At 39.2% G+C, this 25,828-nt stretch overlaps 1 protein-coding gene across 4 annotated transcripts in view; it reads right to left on the reverse strand.

Moving 5' to 3' along the window:
- INPP4B (inositol polyphosphate-4-phosphatase type II B) overlaps positions 1-25,828 on the reverse strand; it is a 356,888-nt gene that overhangs the window by 212,471 nt on the left and 118,589 nt on the right. For 3 of the 4 annotated variants that reach the window (XM_080403492.1, XM_080403493.1, XM_080403491.1), the window contains exons 3-5: positions 24,482-24,566; positions 12,131-12,355; positions 10,385-10,429 (exon numbers count right to left, since the gene is read on the reverse strand). In XM_080403492.1, coding sequence (XP_080259618.1) covers positions 10,385-10,429; positions 12,131-12,355; positions 24,482-24,566 — 355 coding nt within the window. Of the gene's footprint in view, positions 1-10,384; positions 10,430-12,130; positions 24,567-25,828 lie in introns of all 4 variants that reach the window. The other variant, XM_080403494.1, reaches the window with a different exon arrangement.

Raw genomic sequence — 25,828 nt, forward strand, 5'->3', positions numbered from 1 at the left:
CTCTGTGTGAGGGTTGTGTTCTGAGTGAATTTCATGTGTGTTTAACTTCAGTCCATAGTCTCTTGCTTTGTCACTGAGCATAGCTGAGAAGAGTCTGGCTCCCTCACCACCTTCAATCTCTCCCTCCAGGTATTTAGACACACAGATAAGATCCCCCTTGAGCCTTCTCTTCTCCAGGCTGAGCAGTCCAAGCTGTCTCAGCCTCTCCTCATATGAAGGATGCTCCAGTTCCTTAATAATCTCCAGTCCCTTAATCATAAATGTGACTTGTGGCATCCCAGCCAATTCCAGTAATTCCAGAATACAAGCTATTTCTCATACCTGCCTAGAAGAAATCCCAGAACTGTAAGGGGCATTGGCCAGCAGCAGAGAAAACTAAGATTTCAGCCCCTGAAGCACGAAACCAGGAATGGTAAAAATGGCTCTAAAGCAAACTAACTTATTGACATACACAGTTTCCTTTTTAAAGTAGAAATATTTTAAAATTTTAATCCTACCAGACATTGCAGTTTGGTGAAAAAAAGCTCTTCTTCCAGGAGCAGCAGTGTAGTTTTAAAAGATTTATGAAAAAGTAGTTTATGCTGAAAATATTCTGCAGACAGTGTATGCTGTCTATGCCTCCTTGAGCTGCACACAGCATGGTTAAGGAATTAAAAAAAAAAAAAAAAAAATAAAAAAACCAATTACATCCTGAATAGTTAAAATGTCAGCTTCCTGGGAGGTAGGGAAAGGTTGGAAGAAGGCAGCAGTGCCAGGACCACCATCCAAATCTCTGCTGTAGGTGAGAAATTCTTACAGAGCTTTCTGTAAGAACAAAGGAATAACTCATCTTTACTTGGCTTCTTGCTCTCTGTGTATAAATGTCTGCACCAGAAATTACTCTCACTCAATAAGGATCTAAATAGTCCTCTTCATTCAGACCAGTTTCCTGGATCTACAGAAGAATCAGTTACAGATTCATTATTTATCAGGTAAGCACAAAGCCATCAGGTCATGTAAGATCTGTACCTGTGGACATGTTGGTAATGCAATGGGAGAGTGGGCTCAGTGCCAGTCTCCTTTAGGAAGATGCTGCCCATAAAAACTCCTTCCCTAGCAGAGAACTGCCGGGTAAGCCATTGTTCTCCCTCTCCCAGCTCAGCCACTGAACTCATACATACCTCTGCCGCTTGCTCTATACCATGTGTACACACACACACACACACACACGCTCTCCCCCTCCAATGAAGTCTCACAGTATGAGATCTGAGAGACCTGTGAGACCTGCATGGGAGGCATGCCAGGGAACCCGAAGAGACTCATGAGAGAGAATGAGATTCAAAAACCAAACTGGAAAGAGCACATACATAGGCAAGACACTTCGGAGAAAGCATGCACAGTACACAGTAGAAGGTGTGTTTTGGGGGAAAAGCAGGAAGAGAAAAATAATGAGGAAAAAAAAGCAGCAGAATGTGCCAAAAATAACTTCTTTCTAACTTAATGATCTTTAATCCTACATTCCTATGAACTAGCTTAAAAATACCCTGGAAACAAGTTCTCAGCTTCATCAGAATAATTTAAAAGTTTATGTCACATTCATCAGCACACCCAGTTCTTTAGAAGCCAAGCATTATGCTTGTAAAAATACTGAGTTGTTTGGGGTTTTTTAATATCTATGTGAGAAAAATTAGTAAGATATACCAATTGTGACAGAATTGCATTAAATCTCTACCTACATCTATAAATTCTTGAGTAACTCTGGAACCCTTTTCCTATGTAAATTTCCATAAGACAAGTTACCATAAAGGCCTCTGACTGCTTTGAGTATTTTACGTCAGAAACTAGAACTAGTTCAGGCAGAGTAGCAAGAGTATCTTTACTGGTAAGGAATAAGGTAGATGAACCCATGCTAAAACAGCTGTTGAAATTAATTTGCTTCCATTACCCAGCCTCACGGGGGCACTGAACTAGCACCGAACCTCACAGAAAACATTACAGTTTCCAGCATAGACACAAACATATCCCTTGGAAATTTTACATAGAAGGAATTTTGCAAACATGAGACAACATTTACAGAGTTTGAGATAAATGTGAAGCAGACACAAAAGTATCATTTTCAATATCAAGAAGAAACCGATTTTACTAAAAAGCCTACCAATTTTATTGAAGATTTGCAGAAGAAAGGTTCTTCCCAGTCTGTGCCTCCTTTTTCCTTAGTCTTGTAAATGCAGCAGTTTTCTAACTCTGACAAGACTTCAGAATTTGTACATTTGTGACAGAATTAATCCTATTATCTGCTGCATCACTTGAGAACTAAGATGATAAAACCATGTTATTCAGAACTGTTAAATTCCAAAAACCCCTTTCAACTGTTAAATAGCTTTTCAAATTCAGGTATCTACGAACTCCTCTAAACAGATTAGCCATAGCTATTCAAAATTTATCTCCAGATAAGCGTTTATATCAAAACATGTGAGAGTCACTGTGAGAATCTTTATTCTATTAGATTTAAAAGATTCCCTTAGTCACAGCCCTGAATTATACACGCTTGTATTTACAAGGCTGTCATCCACTATCTCCTGGTAGTTCAAACACAATTATTTTTTTTCTTAAAAGTAAAATCTTCCAGAAACAGAAGATACATAAATTTCATAGAACAGAATGGAAGAAAACTGACTGAAACCCAGTTTGCACCTGGGTTTTCTAATATTGATACCCCAACACATCCTCATGCTACTAACTACTCACATCAGTAAGTCAGCGGATTCCTCTATCATACTGGAATATGCTCAATCAGTAATGATTTACTCCCTCATGCTGGTTCATCATGTGCTGTAACTCACTTCTGAGCAAATAAACATCCCTGCATTTAATGAGCCCACCATGGCAACTCACTGCTACATAGTGCAGCGTAATGCAAAATTTTAATCTCTGTAACCTACACAGAAATGGAATTTACAAAAGTCAGAGCTGTTTAATGAATATCATTATGTAGCAATGGATGCCGACAAGTTGAAAATATTTCTGTGACTACTTTCATCAAGAATTACTTCTTACTGACACAGAAACTAAGTAGACAACTCACACAATTAAAAATGAGTAACGCTATACTAGATATAATGTGTTGTCAGCAATTAAACAAATTTTCATATATATGAACTACATACATAGGATAGATATCTATGTAACTATTTATGGATACATAGATATTCTACAAAGAACTATACTTTCTCTGTAAAGTATATTATAGTAGAGAGAAAAATTTTCAGATTCTCTCAAGATGCAAGAAGAAAGCAGAACACTAACTGAACATCTTCCAAAGTTGCATTACTGGGTTTTTTTGAGTCCTTGCATATTCAACGACACAATTAGTACAGATTAATATTTAAGGTTCGTGACAGCATGCTGCTTCTCTAGCTGCAATGCAAATGAAGACAATCCCTGCCCTAAAGGGATTGAAGGATAGATTTCTAAAATTACAGTAGTGCCTACAGATACAGATTTGAAAATCTGGCCTACTTCTCCAGGACTCAAAACCAGCGTATCTGGAAAAAAACTGAATAAGGATATGAGTTTTTCAAAGGACTCTGGTTTTGAGCTTTTTGGAGTCTTGGCAAATCCATCCTCAAATCACTTTTCAGCAGTGTTCATGTGACACCTGTATATAATAAAGCAAGCTTACTATGAACAACACAGAATACAGAAGCATGGTAACAAGAACTTACTCTCCTCAGGGCTCACTAAATTCAACATCACTTAACTCTAGGTGATCCCACTTATCAGTGTGCTCAATGTGCATTATCCTGTTCCATCATCAAACACTGTCAAAAAGAGAGATGACAGCATGACATGAAAGGTGATGGGCACTCACTTTATTAGAACATTTTTGGAAGACAGTTTCACTTTTTGACTTAACCACACTGAAACCAACTGAAGTTAGCTCAAGTTTATCTGCATAAGGTGGGGGAAAAAGGAAACTCCTCTAGGAGTTAGTTCAAAACCATAAGCCCTAAGTCAGAACGACTCAAAACATGACAACACGGTCTATTAGACTGGGCTTGAAATTGCTACCTTTTTGGGAAGATCCTTTTCTGTCAAAAAAAACCCCTTCACCCTAGCAACATTAAGTTGCTAAGAATAAAATGCATTTACAGCATCTTATGCTGCCGTGTGAAAGTCTCAAAACAGGCAGAACCCAAATAAAGTCGTGGTTTAAGGCCGGCTGGCAGCCAAGTACCACGCAGCCGCTTGCTCACTCCCCCACACCCAGAGGGATGGGGAGGAGAATCGGAAAGGAATGTAAAACTCAGGGGTTGAGAGAAGAACAATTTAATAGGTAAAGCAAAAGCCAGCACACATGCAAAGCAAAGCAAGGAATTCATTCACCGCTTCCCATGGGCAGGCAGGTGCTCAGCCATCCCCAGGACAGCAGGGCTCTGTCACACATAACAGTTACTTGGGAAGACACACGCCATAATGCCAAATGTCCCCACCTTCCTTCTTCCCTCAGTTTATATACTCAGCATGACGTCATATGGTATGGAATACCTCTTTGACTAGCTTGGCTCACCTGTCCTGGCTGTGTCCCCTCCCAGTTTCCTGCGCCCCCCCAGCCCTCTGGCTGGCAGGGCCCAAGGAACTGAAAAGTCCTTGATTTAGTATAAACATCACCCAGCAACATCTAAAACCATCAGTGTCCTATCAACATTGATCTCACATCAGAGCCAAAATACAGCACTGTACTAGCTACTAAGAAGAAAATTAACTCTATCCCAGCTGAAACCAGGACAAGTAGATATCAGAAGAAAAAAGAGCATTCTTTCTAATCACAATACCTTTTTGACTTCCTTAATTTATTCTGTCCTATTTAACTTGTCTTACATCTATTTTCTGTTGTTATTGGACAGAAACAGCATCTAATATACATCAGTAAAACCAGGAAAAAACCTGACTAGCTAGCTCAGTGGAAGATGGAATTTGTGTGGGACCAGATCAAATTCATGTAAAAATCAGCAAAGTATTTCCACAAGAAAGGGTGAAATGTAAAAGTAAAATAAAATCAAGAAAGCACAGACCCACCCTTCATTTGTATATTTTTGCTAATGTTCCTAAACATGACGAATGCTTATATTTTTTTGAGGGATAAATGCCCTTCAGCATGAAGCAACACACCATTTGATTCATAGAGAAACGATCACTCTTCTTAAATTTAACAGAAGTGTGATGATGACTTTTTTTTTGTTTTTTGTTTTTTGTTTGTTTTTTTAATTTGGCTAACACAACAAAGTATCAGTTATCCATCACCTTGTAACATGATGTATCAGAAGGATAACCAAGTTACATGGGAGGATTCTGCTCCTCACTCTTCTAGGAACAGCTGCTGCTGAAAAAGCTCCAGATTATGTTTTAGAATTGGAAAAATCATTCAGTCATGGTCTTTGAGCAGCATCAATATACCATTTAGGTTCAGTATGCAGAGTTAAATCTGCTTCAAGAGCTTTTCCAAGGGTTGCCATCACAGTATTACTCTGGGAAAAAGACGACAGTGAAGAATAAAAACTTCTGCATTTACAGCTCCTGCATCAACTCACTACTTGGTAAAATGAAAAAATAAATACCCTAAAAACTTCAATTTTTAATTCTTTCAACTACTTGGTGAAGTTTTCTATGAATCATACACTATTTGATGAGATTTTGTAAAAGGATATAACCATGATATTTACATTATTCTATACCCTGAAAAGCACCTAGAGGTTATGCACCAATAGGACAGTCCAGCAAAGTTCACTGCCCTAACATAATTTCTCAAGAAACTGAAAGCTTTTGGAAATGCTTGACAGGTGCTTTCATTAAAATTAGTACTCGAATATGCCTACACGTGTAGAGATATTCCTTTCTATACAGTTATCTAGATGATTAAACTACACCCACAACTGCAGTATCCTTTGTTCTCTCTTCACAACTCTAAGCAATTAGACAAATTCAAAAAAACATCAAAATGTGTCAAAATGAATTCTACTGGTCATTGAGGGAGTAAAAAACTTTCCTTTTAGACTATTTCTCCATATTAACTTCATGTTTATTACGGAGTTCATGTTCAAGCACCTTGACTACCAACTGTGCCTTCTGTCCTGCTCCCTCATTTTTCTGACTATTGAGTTTTCCTATGTTGCTTTGTCAGTTCATCATCAACTAAATGCAAATACCTTTAGAGGTGCAAGGTCTTAAAAACTTCACAATAATGCTCACCAATATGCATAATAAAATTTATTTCCTATAATTATTATGTAATACTTCAGCTAAGTTGACATATCACAAACTACACTGAAATCAATGTCAAGTCAGGCACCTACACTGTATTTAGTTACATCTGGGACTCATGGGCTGGGATATTTAAAGCAGCAACCAAGAACAGTAACTCCAAGATAATCATCTACGAAAGAGTTAACCCCGTGTGCTTTGAAGTCACAGGAAAGTTTCTTATCAGCTTCACTGTTTGTTAGACTCGTTTGTTCTTTAGGCCCAGGGTCTGTTTTTAGTCCTTTTCCTCTGTTCCTCTTCTCTACTCTTCACTCTGCACAGACTGACATGTGCTACCTCCTCATGCTTCATAAAACACCGTGAAGAACAGAATGACTTGAAACACCAAACAACAAGATAAAGTTTGAAAAGCAAAACTTCCCAACACTTACAGTGTTCAAACCCCAGCCATATTCTCAAAGAGTCCTCAGGAATATAAAAATCAAACATCTTAGTCTAATGGGAGCTCTGACTCCAAAATAAGGAATGTTAAAAGATCAGGTATGCTCCCAAAATGCTGAGTATATTGCAGTGGAAAGCTAGAATACAGACATTTCATCATTTGCTGTAACTTCAGGAGGCGGGGAAGGGGAAGAAAACAAAAAAAAAAAAAACACCAAACCCAAAACACTTCACTGAACTTTAAAATAAAATAAAAAGAAGGCAGTATTTCTGACATTTTATGAAGAGAACGCTTTCAAGAGTATTCTGGATATAGAATGCAGCGAGTTAGCTATCACAAAAGAATACCAGCACCTAGCAAGACTTTTTAATAATATTATTCCAAAATGTATTTATCACATCTTCAAACATCGAAGAAAAAATTAGATATACTGTCCTAAAAACACCTCATATATTAGGCAGCACCCAAAAATTATTAAAAAGTTATATTATGGTTTAGCTACCGGACAGTTAATTTCTGACTGTTATTTATTGACCAACTAGTGACAGAAGAGTTACAAAGTACAATTACGTGATAACTGACGGGTTTTTAGTAGTTAAAAACATATATATCAACTGATAAAAGCAAATGTCTATTTACATACATATATGTTACTTATCTAATATAATATTGTTGTTATATTGCATATGAATAATATCATAGATATAAGCCATTCTTTCAAGGCTAGAGAGCAGTTTTATAGGTTATTAACTGTTATATTTGCCTTCCAAATTCTAAATGCCAAAGACCAGCCTAATCAAGCTGAAACATCTCTACAGAGCCCTAAGATTTGGTTACCTAAGTTAAGCACACATCACAGCAGTATGCTTGCTTGCAGCAAATCTCTCACTCATCCCTACTTACCATGCTTTGGTTCACCTCACAGAAAGGTCTTCAAAGTCACTGATTAGCTAAAGCTAATGCCAAGTCTTTAATTTGACATAAATCAAGCCTTCAAAAGGTGAGATCAGCCAACCAGCGTCCTTGGCCTGCCAGCAGCCAAGGGGCAGCTATCTGGCTCAGCTGGCCTGGCAAGGCAGTGCATGTTTCCCAGATGCACAGACCAGCCTGTCAGAGAGAGTCCCTTCCAGCCCTCTGAATAACTAGGTGAACAGCACAAAAGGCATCTTGACTGGCTGCCTTTGTGACAGGTATTTTAACTGGTTGGTTGGGCCAAGCAACACACACAGCCTTCCCAGATAAATCGTTCTCATCTCACTCACCAGCAAGAGGTGTGTGCTGCATGTGTGTACACTTGTACATGTATGAGTAGCACAGTGGTGGTGAGTGGGGTTGCTGGAGCTAGGAAGTATTGGCATGTGTATGTTGATATTCCAGTAAGAAGGAGAACTTTCATAATAAAATGGAAGTCTTCCATGGATGACTTAGTCACTGAAGGTATATTTCCCTCATGCAAATGTTTTATGCTTAAATATTTAGTAGTGTTTTAGGATCCAGGCACTAAGAATCAGCTTTACATAGCTGTCTGTGCTGACAAATATCCCTAACTTACAACTGGGCAGGAATACCACTCAAAAACAAGAGGTTTACACTGTTAGTGTTGTTACCTGAGCACCAGAAGTCAATGTATAAGATCATTCACAGAGCTGCAATGACTCAATCAATAATGCCGCAGAACAAGCCACAGAACATAAATTCCAACTAGAAACAACCAAAAGCAAAATGCAAATACTGACACCGTGAGTGAACAGAGCTCCATCCAGCATGAGCCTAAAGAAGTCTGGGAATGGCTTTACATTGTTTTTAGGCTTCTACCTGCTGGGGCACATTTATCACTGAAAGCAACTTCTCCTGAAGTATGGCTCATCTAATTTGCAGTCACTGCCTGTAGCACCTTTCTCCCCCTCCTACACCACACCAGGGTCATTCTGGGAGTTTGTTACTGCTGGAGCATAGCATTTACTAGCTATGCCCAAATACTACAGTTACGTCACCTATAAAACGCGTATAGAAAGGCACAGAAAAGTTAAAATGGTTCTTCACAATTATTATAGTATGATAATTCCCCAAGACAGAACAAGGCCTTTCTTCCATGCCAACATTTAACAATTTCAGTAGAAACAGTCCCTACAGAAAAAAAAAATAATCCACTACTCAACCAAGCTTTTGTAATGCTATAATTGTCTAGTTTTTATAAGGCATACAGTAAAGCTACCCAGATGTAATTAAGGGAATCTAAAAATTATTGTATCAGACAGAACTGCATCTGCCCCAAAGGACACAGTTTTAGGGTATCAGCTTTTAAATCAGCACAGTTACAGCAGTGCACAAGCCAAGTGTAACCCAGTTCAAAGGACAAGGCCAGGAAACAGGCTGCCATGATGGTATGAGCAGGACAAGAACCTGCATGCATGTCACTGACAGCATCTTGCTTGCTTGGGGCGGGGGGGGGGGGGGGGGGGAGGTTGGGAGGCGTTCTGAGGGACATTTGTTCATGGATAATTTAAATACCCCAACTAGTGCAGTCTGATTGTTTTTTATATAATGCCCTGCTTACAAATGTCTCTCCCTCATCATCTCTCTCACATACGGACACGCTTTTGCAATGGATGTTTTAAAGTGTTTCTATCAGAGTAAATATAACAGATACTGAATGGCACTGAGTAAAGTTTGCCAGTGTAGATACAATGAGATGCATATTAGCAGGCTACACAAATGCAAAAATCATAACAAATTCAACAAGTTTTAGTTATTTCAGAATGTACGCAGCATAAAGCACCAGAAATTTCCAAAGACACATTATTTGCAACTGTGTTATTTTATTGTATACAGAAGCTGGGAATAATTAGAACCATTTAGGTTGGAAAAGACCCTAAAGATCATAGAGTCCCACCATTAATCAACTAAACGTAGCTATTACTCTGATTTCTGATATGGAATTACTGTATTTAGTGCTTCTACAGCAAATAATTATTTCATTTACTATTTCAAAAGCATCACAGATTTTGTGCTGAATGAGCAATGACAAAGTTGACAATTTCCCCTTCTTTCCCCTTCTAAATGCTACAGTTTGGGTTGCAAATATTGTGCACCTTTATCTTGTATTACAAGTACACGATAAATTAGCTTGCTTGACTTACTGAGCAATCTTAATTATGCTGTACAGGTCTGAACAAAGGGAGGCTTGAGCTGATATAACACCTGAAAAAGTTCTCATATTGTATGCTATGGTAATATATAGTTTTCATGTACTAGTATACTAAGTATAAAAAGAGAAAATCAGGTATACATTTATATTGACTCCTTCCTACAAAATAATAATCAATACATTTCAATATAAGTTTGTTCTAAACAGATAGTACTTTTATCTAAATAAAATACATTTTTAAAAACTACATCTTAAGTTTCTTGTCCCAAATAAGTAATACTTCATAAACAACATTCACAAAGCTAGCGGGCAGATATTTAGCTTGGTAGAGCAGCATAGCATTAGAGAACTCAATAGATCTTTAGATAGTTCAACCACTTAAGAATCTCAAGTCAGCATTTCAAAGACATGCGTGGCTACCTCTCCTATCTGAAGGAACCAGGGTTGTTCTGATCCTTTTAAACAGGTAACAGTTACATTGTACGACACTATATATATAAACTTTTCACACAAGCAGGCCATTGCAATGCCAAGAAGTCAAAATTGTATCTTACCAAGACTGAACTCCAGCTTTGGCTCATTTGCAATTCTCTGAATACCTTTTAAGGTTAAGAAAAAGAAAAAATATTAGAAATAATATCTAAAAAAAAAAATGTATTGTCAATACATAGTAAAACTTTCACTGGTGTAATTCATACCTCTAGCTACCTGCCATTGCCACTGGAGTAACATTTTATGTTACAAACCTATAGTGAAAGAGACCCTTGCATGAAACACTTGCCTGAAAACAAAGAGTACTTTTGAAGAAGACTTCTTTCTTGTTAATAGAAACATTCTGTTGCTAGGGAAGGAAACTAAGGGGGGAAAAAAACACCCCAATTTTTCATGTATGAGTACTCATAAGATTTTCACAACAACTAACTATTATCTGTTGGAAAAATATTAAATCTAATAACTCATTTTTAAGTAGGTATGTCATCACATTAAAATAGAAACAAAAAACTGTTCTATGAAACTACATAAATCAGGTTAATACAGTAAAATATATCACCATATTATTGACCTACATATAAATTGTAATGCGACAAACCAACTTCTTTTTATTGGAAAATAGCCCATGAATTCCTTTTCTCATATACCAACGACAATAAGAACATTTTAATTCCCTCCATTACGAAATTATGTTCTAGTGCATATTTTACTGCAAAGGACAGTATTTTCTTATTGTACTAGGATAAAGGAGTGAACCACAGAGCTGCAACAAGAGAATCATAGGAAGGATAGTTAAATAATACCGAGTTGTTCACTTGCTGCAGAAAGTAATTGCATCACAACTACAGTATCAATGAACCTTAGTGAAATTAGACAGTCTTTTTTAGACATTTACTCATTGTCTTCAGTGAACGGTATTAAGTATTTGCCAGGATTAAAGAAATTGGTCAGATGGGAAGGACCAAGTTAGTACATGAACAGAAATGCAAGATTTTTTAAATTAATAATAATAATAATAATAAACCACGAAAATTTATAGCTGTTGTGGTCCACAAAAACCTGATGTTGCTGAATAGGTCTAGTTTCACACTGTTCTCATTACTGTAGCTAACCATTCAAATCTGTGCAAGGAAAATTACAGCTGCAGAGCTCAGAAAGGCCTTGGTCAGTAAGACATAAATAAGTTGTGGGTTTTTTTTTAATGAAGTTATAAGAAATGTCCAGGTTGAATTCTGCCACTAGCAGAGATGGCATATTGATCTGGAACACCTTTATGTATATGCTGGATACAGACTGGATTAAGTAAATGGGCACCTGAAATACAGTGCCCAAACTCCGGTGCACTAAACACGACTCAACATAGAGCTGCGTTGCTTTCAAATCCCCAGAGTGCTTCTATATCACAATGAACAAACTTGTGATACTAATTTAAGTATCACTTAAGCTTTATGCATTTATCAAAGTTATTAAACTATATTTTAAACAGTAGTCTATATAGGACATAAAAGAGGAAAAGAATTTTTTCCAACTATATGATTTCTAAGTCTTATGAAGAAAACATCAGAGACAAAAAGTCAGAAACACAGTAATCACACATTTGTTCCCCTGAAGTTTATCTGTATAAATCAAAATAGGTATCAGGTAATGATATGTAAAGACAATTTTAATCAGTTTACTTCCTTTACAACTGCCCTTTCTCAAGCAACAAGGCAAACAGCATTATGTACCGTTTGTGACACCATCTGTACTGCTACAGAGTGTAGGCCATCTTTATTGTATCCCCCAACAAAACGAGTATATGCACTTACTTGTAAACTGTGGCTCTCCTAGACTGTCTACTTGGGATGAAGGAAGAAACTGCCGTGCTTCATCTGATGATCTCTCCTCTCTGATTTCCATGATCAGCCTCCGAAGCTGCTGAATTTTATTCTGCAAACCTTCAGAGTTTGCTTCTCCCAGTGCCACAACCCAAGACTGACAATCTGGCTTTGATGCAGCTTCAAGGTAAAGATCTGGTTCTCCACTCTGAAACTCTGCGCTCAGAAAACACAAACACAGTTTTTAGCAACTCAGGTTCAAAAGGGACATTACAAAAATACTGATGTCACATACAATTAACACCACCACTCTCACATTTTATTTTTTTTTTCATGGTCACAAAACCATGCAACCCATCCACCTCTTGAATCAAAACCCCAGTTCTTTCATACTCAGGTCAGTACAAAGTCTATCCACAGAGTGGTTCCAAAAGCAATTAACATATTGCTAAACTAGGTGGCAGAATCAAACTGAAATGGGAAATCCTTGTTCAGCACACATTCTGCAGCCTAGCAGGAGCTATCAGAGCTGCTAACTTGGACAAGAATTTGATTTAGCAGGGGCAGCAGACATGGTTCTGATGGATTGTGGGATTCACCAGAAGGGCTGTGTCACTAATTTCTTCTATTAGAGCTCTCCTTTATGCTCATCCTCTCATTCAATCTTGCCAGAATACTGCTCACCAACACATACAGATAATTTAGCATGACATTGCTCCTCTGTGAAGACTCAACAGGTTGTATGAGGGAGCTTCTGACCTCATTACTATCCACATGTCATTTGCTGTTCTGCCTGAAGTCTAATTGTTAAATGATCACATTTTCTAAGAACAAAAGAAAAGGAAAAAAAAAGGAGGAAAACAAAAAGCTGAAGCTCCCAAGGAATCCAGGTAAGTAGCAAGGCTCAGCTATTTGATTCAGATTAGCACAGGAAGAAAAAAACCCACATCTTAGGCATTTAAAATTCTGCAGTATAGATGGCTTTACAGAGTCACAAATTTAATGTGACATTTAGTGCAACACACACTGAGAACAACAAACTGTGAAAGAAAGAAAAATCAATGCTTCTTTAAAAGAAGTTACCAGCTGATTTAGAAACATAAAACTCTATACACCTGTGCTATTGTATTAGTAAGGACTGAAGTATTTGGCTGGACATCAAAATAGTTTTGACCTAAATAAGCCATAGATCATACTCCTGGATAAAACAGAACAATTAAATGTTTTCATCCTTAGTTTGAAAAACCCAAACAACAGAAAAGTTTTTCAATACAAGGTGAACTTAAATTCCCTTTTACTAACTTCAGTACCTAACCTTGGGCACGCACTTACATGTTATTCTAAACCCATTTGCACTTCATAAACTGAGCATCTGCCACTTACGATTAACTCTGCTTTTATTGTTGCGGGGGGGACAAAACATGCAAACCTCAAGTCTGGAAGCCTCTTAAAACTGTACTGGCACAAACCCCTGTAGAGGTGGGACAAGTTTTTTGTCTGGGGGTGGATCTATGGAAATCTAACTGTGTGGCTGCAGCTGCTGCTAAGAATGCTGGATAAGATCTCACATACCAGTTGGACTAGAGAATTCATGAGAAAAGACTGGAAAGAAGAGCAGAAAGTAGGGGAATGTTTTTCTGGCTCCACAGGCAATTTAAGAAGTACTAATAAGGATTCAAACTCTTGCCTCTAGCCCTGGCTCAATCAGAAAACAAGGTGTTCAGTTCTTGAGACAAGAATATCCAAAATCTGGAGGGAGCTGAAGATGTTCATCAGATCCTTCTTTACACACAAAATATGTACTTGAGTGACCAAACCTGAACAAGCTGAGCTTTACTGTTCGTTCACCTGTAAGCTCTCACGTGATTTGCTACTGCATCTGAGCCATGAGGGCAGTAACCTTCAAAAAGACTGGTAATTAGAAGAGCTGATAACTTTTCTGCCACTCTGGTAAAGTCTGAAACAGCATAGTGATCTACTCCCCTCTGTCACTGATCTCAGATATTCAGAAGTTTGGTTTTATTTTGTAGTATTTTAGAGCTACCAGTGGAAAAAGGAAAGGGGGAAAAAAAATAAATAAATAATAAAAAAAAAAAGAGGTGCATATTCAACCAGCATTAAGACCAGCATTCATTCTAATAAAATTTAAAAATATATTTACAGGCATGCAAAACACCTGCTTATACCATTCAGCCTTTAAAACCACAGATAATTTTAATAACAACAGTTTGGCTATCCAAGATACCATAGCTAAGGAAAGACTGTCAGACAAACAAGACAATACTTAACCACCAAAATACAAATATATGAAAGTGTTCTTTCCTTTTTCCTCCTTATTTTTAAATTTAAATAGGAACAGTAATCTCGTCTTGAAATATCCTACTGCTAGCTAGAGAAAAAACATCTGCTTTGGGAGGAAATCAATGGCTTGCAATTGAAATCATGCTATTTATATTTACCTCTTAGCTGTGGAAATCAGACTGGCATGCACAAAAGGCACACTGAATCACCCTTAAATACATGGAACCAGAAATGTGTAGTGAAATGCAGTAGGAGTGGGCATAATTCACTGTATTCTGATCTAACAGGTGCCAATTTTGAGATCTGGAAGTTCATTCTGACCTATCACTTCAAAACACTACAGTCTGCTATATTTAGATCTTTGGAGTACTCTGACAGCTAAGTTAAATCCTCAAAGTCATACAAGGATACCTGAAAAATATTCATCACTGCAAATGTAGAAAGCTTTGTTATGCAAATCCAATGGTTAGTAAGTTAAGTATTTCCCATACTGTTTCAATGCATGTAACATTTATGTACAACAAGTTTAGATAATAGAAGAAACACAAACAATGTCCAAAATGCACATTGCTAAAATGTCTGTTGCCATAAAGAAGCACACAGGTTTATTCATGTAATAAAGATCATCATCTCTGCTCTTCCAAGGCTATTTATTTTAGATCAGCTGCATGCAGTAAACCCTAACAAGCTCAGACACTGAATTCCAAGTTTCAGTAAGGAAACAAAACTTAGCTGAAATGAGTTTTTCTGAAAATAAAACTCCCAGACCCAGAAATGTAACGAAGGCCTTAAATGAGTGGTGGACATATCAGCAGAATTAGATTTGTATTGAAACATCCTGAACACAGGGGTATTTCATGGGTGGACAAAAGCACTTTTTACTTTGCAGTTAAGGAGTTAGTGTAGAAAATACAAGTACACAAGCATCCTCTGTTATGCAGTTTTTGCTGACATGACTTAACACAATTTAGTTTTGGAAAAAAATCCCTACCTTTTGAGAACATTTACTATTGACTTCAACAAGAGCAGTTCTTTATCTGGTATGCACTCCTAGTTTTACCGTTATGATATATTTTTTGAATAAGAGGACACGTAAGATTTAAGAACATACAACACTAAAAAATTTTCTATCTACATGGGAATAAGCAATAGCAGAACAGAAACCTTAGTGCTGGACATCCCTGGTGGGGTTTTGAGTTCAGTGGCATAAACCCAGGGAAGACATTCACACAGCTGAACACAATGGTTTTCTTTGCAAAACAAACATTCAACTTACTAGCTCTAAATTCAAAGCAAAATGGTATATAGTCCTATCTTTATCTCTTTCTCTTCTGGAACTGAAGAAGGTCTACATAGCTACAAGAACCAACATAGGACCTTTTGATAGCTTGCATAAACACGCACAAAAAACCCCACAAAAAACAGAAAGGGAAAGATTGTGACTGTTATCAGGCACTGGGATATTAAGGTAACCTAAAGTTACCTGATAGTGTTTGTCCTGACAGTAGATTTGTAGATATCCAATTAAAATCACTACCTAAATCAACATTTTACAAAGCTTTGTCCTCAGCTTTTCCTAAGATAACTAGTTTATTTCCTGGAACCTAGCAGAGTGCTTAAAAGCAGGAGTACTGCTACTATACTACTTAGAATCACAGAATCATTTAGGATGGAAAAGACCTTTAAGATGATTAAGTCCAACTGTTAACCCTGGAATGCCTATTTAAGTTATTACAAGAAGCAAATCTAAAAACTTACGAAATCAGACATACTCTTCATATTTGCCATTAAACACTAGTCTGAAATTGCAATAAATAACCAGCTATCAAAACAATTCTTCTCATTTCTCTACACTGTTAGTTCAGTTACGAACTGTTCAATTGATAACAAATTAATGGCCACAGTTACTAGCATCAGTGGGGTGTGGGGAGGGCAAATATTAATAATTCTAATGCACAAACTGGTCTCTAAATGTTAGCACTGACACTTGGATAATGCAACTGGCACTTGGATAATGGTGCAAAAGCAAGCCAACACAGAGGCACCACTGGTGAAATCTGGGAGAACAGGTTCTGTAGCAGAGCATGCTGTGTTGCTCTAGAGCAGGGGCATGTAGCGCTTGGGACTGTATCAACTCACACACACTTGGCCAGTAGCGTTGCTATACACACATCCTGAAGGAAAGTTTTGTGGTCTAGAAGCTGCCCCACTTTTACAATGTATAACTGTGTCCAAACCCTTGACTTTCCATCCCTTGACACACAAAGTGAGCAGAAGTAGAGACATCACTTATATTAACATTATGGAAAGCTAATGAGGTCCAGTGGCTATACCAGCATGTTTCATACACCTTAAGTGGAGATTCCTCACTAGCAGGTGCTTAGAGGCCCTTCCAGCAGCTTGCCCACCTTGCCGCTTTTCCTTATTTCAATAGCAGGCACCCAGTTAGAAGCAAGAGCTGAGGAAGCAAGTAGTGGAAAGCAAACATATCTATCCATAGAGCCTTCTCTGATCAGGACCCTCTTCACCAACAGTTCTTTTACTGAAGCATGATCTCAACAAGACTTTCTCCCACAGAAGCCAGCATAGAAAGTTACAGTCCTATAGAACTTCTGCAGCTCAAATAAAGAGTTCAACCTCCCCTGCTCAAACAGGGCTGCTGTCGAATAAGGAAATATCATAAAGAGAAGCTGAGATATCCCCAGTGGCAGTGGAAAGCCTTTTCTACTCTAACCCAACTGACTAAAGGCAGAAATGCATTTTGGTGTTAGTTCCATCATCCTCAGATAACTTTTTTTGTTCCCATTATTTTGTAATGCTGCTTATATTTCCCAAGTTTTTCAATTTAACAATACTATCTGCCTCTTTTCTCGGCAAGCACTTTCATATTTCAGTTGTTTTAAAAGTGAAAACAAATTTCTCATTAAAAATGTCTTAATGACATCCCTCACTTTTTAAACTGTACTTCATTGTAACTGTACTCTAAATCTCTTGCAGAGAAAGCTGCCTTTCTATGAGGTCAGAAATAATAGTCACCAAAAAGCATAGGCAGTTACTGGGGTTGACCCTTGTCTTTCACAAGACTGCAGTTTAATGAAAAGGCTTTTAGAATATAAAATAATAAAACAAACACATTTCCATTTAAATGCTTTTCTATTTGTTATTGATCTTCATTTCTATCTTAATAAGGCTTTACTGTTTCATTTTACTAAATATGTAAAATTTACAGGAAGCTAGATACTCTATGGCTTGCTTATTTTTCATTAATGAGTTATAAGCATAAAATTTTGTTGAACAGAGTAAAAAAAAAAAGAAATTACTGACAGGATTTAAATAAAAACCATGTACAAAGCACACAGTCAATGTCCAGAATTACAGCCTCTCCCTTTTCTAGAGGATCACTATTTTTCCTCCTATGCCAATATGCAAAGAAAAAGAGTTCAAAAAGGTTAAAGGTTCTCTCTCTCTTTTTACATGCGCTAGCAAAAAGTAATTCTCAGTTGCTACCTCAGCAGTGGAAAACAGTTGTGAATATCAATGAGCCACTGCCACTCTAAAATATAAAGCACCATCACAGCTTACCACCATATGCTGTAGCAAAAGTAGAATGGAAGCTTTGATACGTAAATTATATCCGCAGGATATTTCTAATACAGACATCAGAGGCTTTTAATTCACAAAGCTGACTGAATTCTATATGCTGATGCATTTCATGTTCAAATTAGTAATGATGAAATCATCCCATGGTTACTCATGATGCTATGTTAATCTTCCTTTGGAAGTTAAATTTTCAAAGATAAAGAATTTAATTAAAAATTTTATCTTCAGTGTTGTGGGTTTGTTTTTTTTTTTATTTTATTTTGCAATGCTGGAATAAACTTATATAAGTTTCCATTATAATCTCCATTTCAGTCCCCACAGAAGCTCACAAAGAGCCTGAGGTATTTGAAATTAATACAGTGTGATACCCCAGGTTGCCTACTGCAGTATAATACTTTCTTTCTTTTAATACCTGCAGGGTTTCACACATGCCACGTTGCTGCTTCCCTCTCATTAAATAAATACCACACCTATGCTGGAAGCAAGGCAGACCACACAAATATTTAAGTACCACAATGGTATCTCAAGATCACTGAACAGAAATACTGAAGTATTCAACAAAAGTACTAAAGTGCAGCCTTCGCGAAGCAGTAGACTGCTTTTGCTGAAAGGAAGTATATACCACATCACAGGCTGGATCATCTGTCTACCTTTAAAAAGGCAGGATTCAGAGATACTGATTCTCTGCCTAGGTCTGCAAAACTAACCTTTGCATATGCCTTAGTTATTCCACCTCTAAAATGGGGAGTGATACTGACCTGCCTTCCCAAGCCACTACTATTGAAGGAAACAAAATACTCCAAGTGGCTGACATACTACAAACGGCAAAAGGCAATGTTTGCCATCTTAAGGGTATTCCTACATGCAAGCTTTTTTTCCCCTGATCCGCTGCAATATGTTTTAGATGACTGTGACCTTGCAACAAAAGCTTTGTCTGTTTTCTCTGTTCCCTCCCTTCCTCCTCATGCCTCACCAGCCCTACCGGGATGTTACAGCTCTTACCTCCCTACTTCTCACTAAGGGACCACACAGAGTAATGCAATTAACAGTCTTAAAGGGATATCTTATCCTGGAAAAGTGGTCAACTTCAGATCGCTCCTGGGACTGGTTCGAACATCTAGCCTCACAGTTCTAATTACCCTACTCCAGAGAAACATTACGTGACCAAAACCTACCAACATTCACACAACTTTTTCCTCCTGATTGCCTAACTTTTTACATCTTCTGCTCAAACACTGACACATCTGGAAGCGGACAAAATAAAGAAAAATGCCTGACATAAATTAACCATGGTGTGTTGACCTCGGCCAGCCAGCTGCCAGCTGCTTGCAGGCTCCCTCTCCTCAGCAAGGCGAGAGGAGAAAAAAAAGCAACAGCTCATGGGTCGAGATAAAGACAGAGACCACTTAGCAATTACCATCATGGGCAAAACAGACTTATGGGAAAAATAACATAATTTATTGCAAATTAAAAGAGTACTGACTAGAGACAAAGACCTTTACCCTCCCCACCCCCCTTCACTCCCCCCCAGCTCAGCTTCACCCTCAGCTCCTCTACCTTCCCTGTCACACCCTGAGCTGCATGGAGGTTTGAGGGCTGGGACGGTTATTGCCAGTCCGTAACAGCTTCTCCCTGCTCTTCCTGCCTCCTCACACTTTACCCCTGGCTGCAGCGTGGTTTCTCCGCAGGCTGCAGGGGAATGAATACCTGCTCTGCTGGGGTCTCTGCAGAAGCTCTGCTGGGGTGCCTGGAGCACCTCCTCCCCTCCACCTGCCCTCTGCTGCTCACAGGGCTGTTCCTCAGCCCTTCCCCCCCTCACTCCTCACTGCTGGGCAGTGTTTCACCCCAGGTGCTGCCAGCAGGGCTAAGGAGCTGAGCCGTGCCCTGTGGTGGGTCACCAGGAGCCGGCTAGGGCCAGTTCAGTCCAGCACAGGCTGTGGCAGCCCAGGCCTCTCCTCACAGAGGTGCCGCCCTGCAGCCCCCTCTGACAGCACCTGGGCACATAAACCCCGCAGAGTAACCACCTCTGACAGGGTTTCCAAAGTCCAACAGAGACATGGCTATTCTCTGAACAGCTATGATTATATATTTCTGTCTGGGGAGGCTACAATGCCCGCCTGTGTTGTACAAGGTGCAAGTGTAGATGACGTGAACACAGCAGTTAGTCCTGAGGAGACTCCAAGGCAAGGCAGTTAACACTGCATTGCTCAGACGCTTCAGTGCACAGCTATGGTTTCCAGGTTTAAGATCTTTTGAGGACAAAAGGGTTGAAATGCTCCCCTTATCTCACCTTCTGGGATTTCAGGAATGAATCACACTTCGTGAACTGCCACATTAAATCAGATCAGAGGGCTGGAGCATCTCTCCTGTGAAGACAGGCTGAGAGAGTTGGGGTTGTTCGGCCTGGAGAATACTCTGGGGAAACCTTATAGCCACCTTCCAGTGCCTAAAGGGGCCTACAAGAAAGCTAGAGGAGGGGCTTTTTACAAGGGCATGTAGTGATGGGACAAGGCTTGAAACTGAAAGAGGGTAGATTTACAATAGATATTAGGAGGAAATTCTTTACTGTGAGGGTGGTGAGGCACTGTCCCAGGTTGCCCAGAGCAGCTGTGGGTGCCCCATCCCTGGCAGTGCTCAAGGCCAGGCTGGACGGGGCTGGGAGCAACCTGGGCTGGTGGGGGGTGTCCCTGCCCGTGGCAGGGGGTGTAACGAGATAATCTTTAAGGTCCCTTCCAATTGAAACCGTTCTATGATCTATCTCACACCAGTGTCTGATCTGTTTTACTAATAGCTACTAGTTCATGTGACAAGGGCATGCAAGCAACCCGCCACATACAGAATAGTAGATCACCTAACAAATCCTGTTTCCTTTCATGGTCTGCTCAGAAATCTTTTGAACAAGGGTGTTTTAGGAGCACTGCACTTGAAGTACTGACAGGATTATCTGCTGTGACTGCCTGACCTCTTCTGTACTCCCCTTATGTTTCAGTATCCACACGACCCTGAGGCAATGATCAGCTCTACAATATCACTAGATGTTGCATGAAAATGTCCTTATTTTTCCCTCCATGTTTACTCCCTGCATCTCATTGTGTTCTCCTCTTAGATATCCCTGCTAGTCTTCATTTCTCACTCTTGCTTACATCTCCTAGGTTTCAGCTCACCACCCAGAAGAAGAAGAGACAATTGGCGAAAAGCTTACTCCAAAGCCTCCCCTCATGGTTCCAAGTTGAACCCGCAGCTGATTTTCTTCATCTTGCAGGCTGCAAGATGAAGAAAATGCCCCTTCCCAGCCACACCAAAGTTAAACCTCACAGATCAACTCTGCCTCCTTCCTTGGAGCTTCTGCTGTGTTCTGGCACAGCTCTCCTCCATCTGCTCCACAAGAAATGGGACATTGTGAGCAGGTATGTCCTACTATCCTGCTTCCATGTGAGTCCTTTAGAGTCCCAGATGCACATTTTAGAGCTTTTTTTGGCTGCCAGTGGCCATTGGATATATTCTTGAGACAATGCAGCTAGTTCTTCATGATAGAAGCCCCCATTGCCAAAGCTATCTTAGTTCCTGAGGTTTGCTTTTCCCCCGTTTTGTCTTCTGAATTTTTTCTTCTCCCCTAGAGCACATGGATTGTTATTTCATTTACTTTAGTATTTTATCCTCATTCAGTACACAGTATATCATCTTCATTTATCTTCAGTTTTGTTCTAATACCTCATAATAGCCTGGCTTGCTTTTTCTTTTCCCATCCAACAAATCATCAGCCAGGCTGTTGTCCTTGTTCTCCAGCACAGGAAAATTGCCAAGTTTGAAATCCATTTCTCCTCTACCTGTCTGTCTCTTCCTCTATCTTCTGTTGTATTCCTTTGGTCACCCTCCAGGCATTTATCATTATTTGTTGGCTCTGCATACCTGGAGTTTTCCATACTGTTTCCTCTTTTCTCCTTTAACATGTTTTTGGTGGCTAGTCAGAATGCCACCCTTACCTCTAACCACACTACTGACCTTCAAAAACATTGTTTTCAGAAGTCTGTCTCTCAGCTAGCAATTTCTGTTCCTAACTATGCAAGAATATTTCTTCCTCCACACATATTCACAGCCTCTTTTTCTCCACAGGCAGTCTGAAGCGCTTACTCAGTATTCATTATTGTCTACGTCCCCAGCTTTTGGAGTTAAAACCTGCCAATCTCACTGCCACAGAAGCTGTCCTGTTTGCAGGCTTCAAAGCTAATTGAAAGAGTCCTGTGAGCAATTACAACTGTATTCTTGGTTCAGTTCAGTAGCATTATGTTCAAGCATTGTAAAAGAAATGCCAGAAGGGAACTGACATGACTGTATTTATACTCGAATTGCAACATCACCACCTCATAAGGCTCATGATTCCAATCAATTAATTGGACTCAATAATGGCATAATTAGAAAAGTCTCAATTTGAGACTCAATGGTAATCATTTAGCTGTTATAGTTATGCAAAGCAATGCTTCCAAATACAGAAAAAAATCCTTTTTGATGCAGTGACTCAACATCAGGCACAAGACATAAGATTTAATGCACCTGAAGGTGCACAAGCCTAGGGGACCTGGTGAGAAGCATCCGTGGGTCCTGATGGAACTCACAAATGAAGTTGCTAAGCCACTTTCCATCATATTTGAGAAGTCACGGCAGTCACATGAAGTTCCCACTGACTGGAAAAGGGGAAACGTAACCCCCATTTTGAAATACCGAAATAAGGAAGACCTGGGGAACTACAGGCCAGTCCGTCTCACCTATGTGCCCAGCAAGATCATGGAGCAGATTCTCCTGGAAACTATGCTAAGGCACACGGAAAATGAGGAGGTGATTGGTGACAACCAATTAAGGGCAAATTGTGCCTGACAAATTTGATGGCCTTCTACAAAAGGGTTACAGCATGGATGGATGAGGGAAGAGCAACTGTAGTCATGTACCTGGACTTGTGCCAAGTATTTGACACTGACCTGCACGACATCGTTGTCTCTAAACTGGAGAGACATGGATTTGATGGATGGACCACTTGGTGGATAAGGAATTGGCTGCATGGTCGCAGTCAAAGAGTTGCAGTCAACAGCTAAATGTCCAGGCGGAGACCAGTAATAAGTAGCATTCCTCAGGGGTTGGTACTGAGACTGGCATTGTTTAACAGCTTTGTCAATGACATGGGCAGTAGGATCAAGTGCACGCCCAGTGAATTTGCTGACCACACCAAGCTGTGTGGTGCAGTCGACACACCAGAGGGAAGGGCTGCCACCCAGAGGGACCTTGCAGGCTTGAGAGCTGGGCCCGCGCAAACCTCATGAGGTTCAAGAAGGCCAAGTACGAGGTCCTGCACCTGGGTTGGAGCAATCCCAAGCACAAATACAGGCTGGGTGGAGAACAGATTAAGAGCCACCCTGAGGAGAAGGACTTGCAGGTGTTGGATGAGAAACTCAACAGAACCGGCAATGTGTGTTTGCAGCCCAGAAAGCCAACTGTACCCAGGGCTGCATCAAAAGAAGCGTGGCCAGCGGGTTGAGGGAGGTGATTCTCCCCCTCTACTCCACTCTGATGAGACACCACCTGGAGTCCTGTGTTCAGCTTTGCAGCCCACAACATAAGAAGGATGTGGACATGTTGGAGCAAGTGCAGAGGAGGGCCACAAAGATGATCAGAGAGCTGGAGCACCTCTCCTGTGAAGACAGGCTGAGAGAGTTGGGGTTGTTCAGCCTGGAGAAAGAAGACTTCAGGAAGACCTTATAGCAGCCTTCCAGTACCTAAAGGGGCCTACTAGGCTATTACGGTTACCAGAAAATGGCAAATTGGTCCAAGTACTTCAAAATCATGCAGTGGTATCAGAAAGAATCCGTTTCATTAAAAATTTCTAACACAATAGCTATTTTGAGCTGTTCCTCCAGAGAAAACGATGACAGCAATTTCTCCAAGTAAAACATTTCCACTAAAATAATGATTCTGATTGCTATGAAATAACTGATTTTTTCCTACTGTTTTTACCAATTTTATTAATGAGGAGTTGATAGGAGGTGAAAAAAAAAAAACAACATAAACCCCCTCATTTAATATGGAGATTGGCAATAAATAATCATTCAAGAAAAAGATTAATTAGCTATGGACCAACATAAAACCCACATTGTACATAATGCCTAACACAACTGAACCTCAAACTTGTATTTATTGTCAGAGGAAGAAGATGACATACGAATTTCACTTTATTTTAGAAAAAGTAAAACAATAGCTTTTAGGATTCTCTTTTTAGGCATGAATTCAGAGAAAAGCAATATTTACATATATGCACCTCACAGATAACAGGATATATTTTAGCTAACTTTTTAGAAAAGTTCCAATGCCTGAGCGGTTAGGCGTTTTTGTTTTAATTTTTGTTGACAGAAATAAAAAATTCACACCGAACATATTTAGCTATGTCTTACTTACTGAGAACTATGGAAACATCTGTTTTACTCCTGAACTCCACGATCCAGCAGCACTCCAGGATTACCACTTCAGAGGCTTCAGAATTCTGTGAAACATAAAGATGACAAAACATTAAGATTTGGAACCTGACTGGGAAGTCCTTCTGTTTGGCTGTTCACAGCCAGCACAACATGTAGATATAAAGACAACAAAGCATAACAGTGACTAGGCAGATGGATATAGGCATTCTTTAATTACTGATCTGTGTCATCCTACTTCAAGTCAATGAGCTATATAATAGGAATAAACTGTTAGAAAAGACCACACAGGAAACTAAGAAAAAAAGGAACTCGGTAGCTGGATTTCCTCCACACTGTAGATATCCAAAAGTTTAGGTGCCACCTCACTCTTAAGCAAATCAGGCAAGCCCAGTTTATTTCAACTTCCATACCTAGTAATATAGCTGAATCAAATGTCAGATTCTATTCAAAGAGTAGAATGCCTTCAAGTGAAGAAAATAACGTGCAATTGTAGAGTAGGCATTTCTTTTCCATTTTTATTTAAAAGGGATTACTTTATCATGACTTGAAACTCTGAATGTTGTCTCTGGCTATGCCATTTGAATGACATTAAGTGATATGCACTATTGCAGAGTGCAATATGATAAGAATTAGCGCTATCATTTTTTGTGAATGCTCTGCAGAGAAGATGCAGACTCCTCTTCCAGTTTAGTAAGTGTGACTCATTTTTCAGAAGAGTGAAACTATCAATCACTCCCTCAGAATTAATCTTTTTTCCCCTAATACTTTTATTATCCGATTTTCATCCCTAACATCTGGTAACGAACAACCCTTAGAGCACATACCCATACACTTCCTCATTGCAGGTTCCCAACATGAATCTCACAAAGCTCATTCTCTACTTGAGTGAGATTCTGCAGGGATTAATGTAAAATCTTATTTTATCATTCCTTCCTCAGGTACTTTTTTTATACCAAGTGATCTTAAAGATGAAAATTTTTCATATTGTAGACAAATTCTACCAAAAGCCTGAACTTTACTTCCATGTATTTGATACTTAATGAATGACTTCATAAAATGGCTTACATTCATAACACCTGATTAATATACACAAGTCTTCTTTGTCCACTCTTTCTCTGCATTTATACTATTACTTGGCCTGCCAGAATCAGACTCAAAACTTCTTGCCAAGAGTTTCACATTCATTTTTAAATGAATAGTTCGATCCTGCATTTTCTCTCAATAAGACCCTTTACTTACCCAGTAATACCATTGTCTTTCATGAGCAAAAAAATGAACATTTAATACAGTAAGACTGTAAGACTGGTGAATAACAAACAGGTAACAT

Source organism: Falco punctatus (assembly GCF_963210335.1).
Source record: "Falco punctatus genome assembly, chromosome: 1".
Lineage (NCBI taxonomy): Eukaryota > Metazoa > Chordata > Aves > Falconiformes > Falconidae > Falco > Falco punctatus.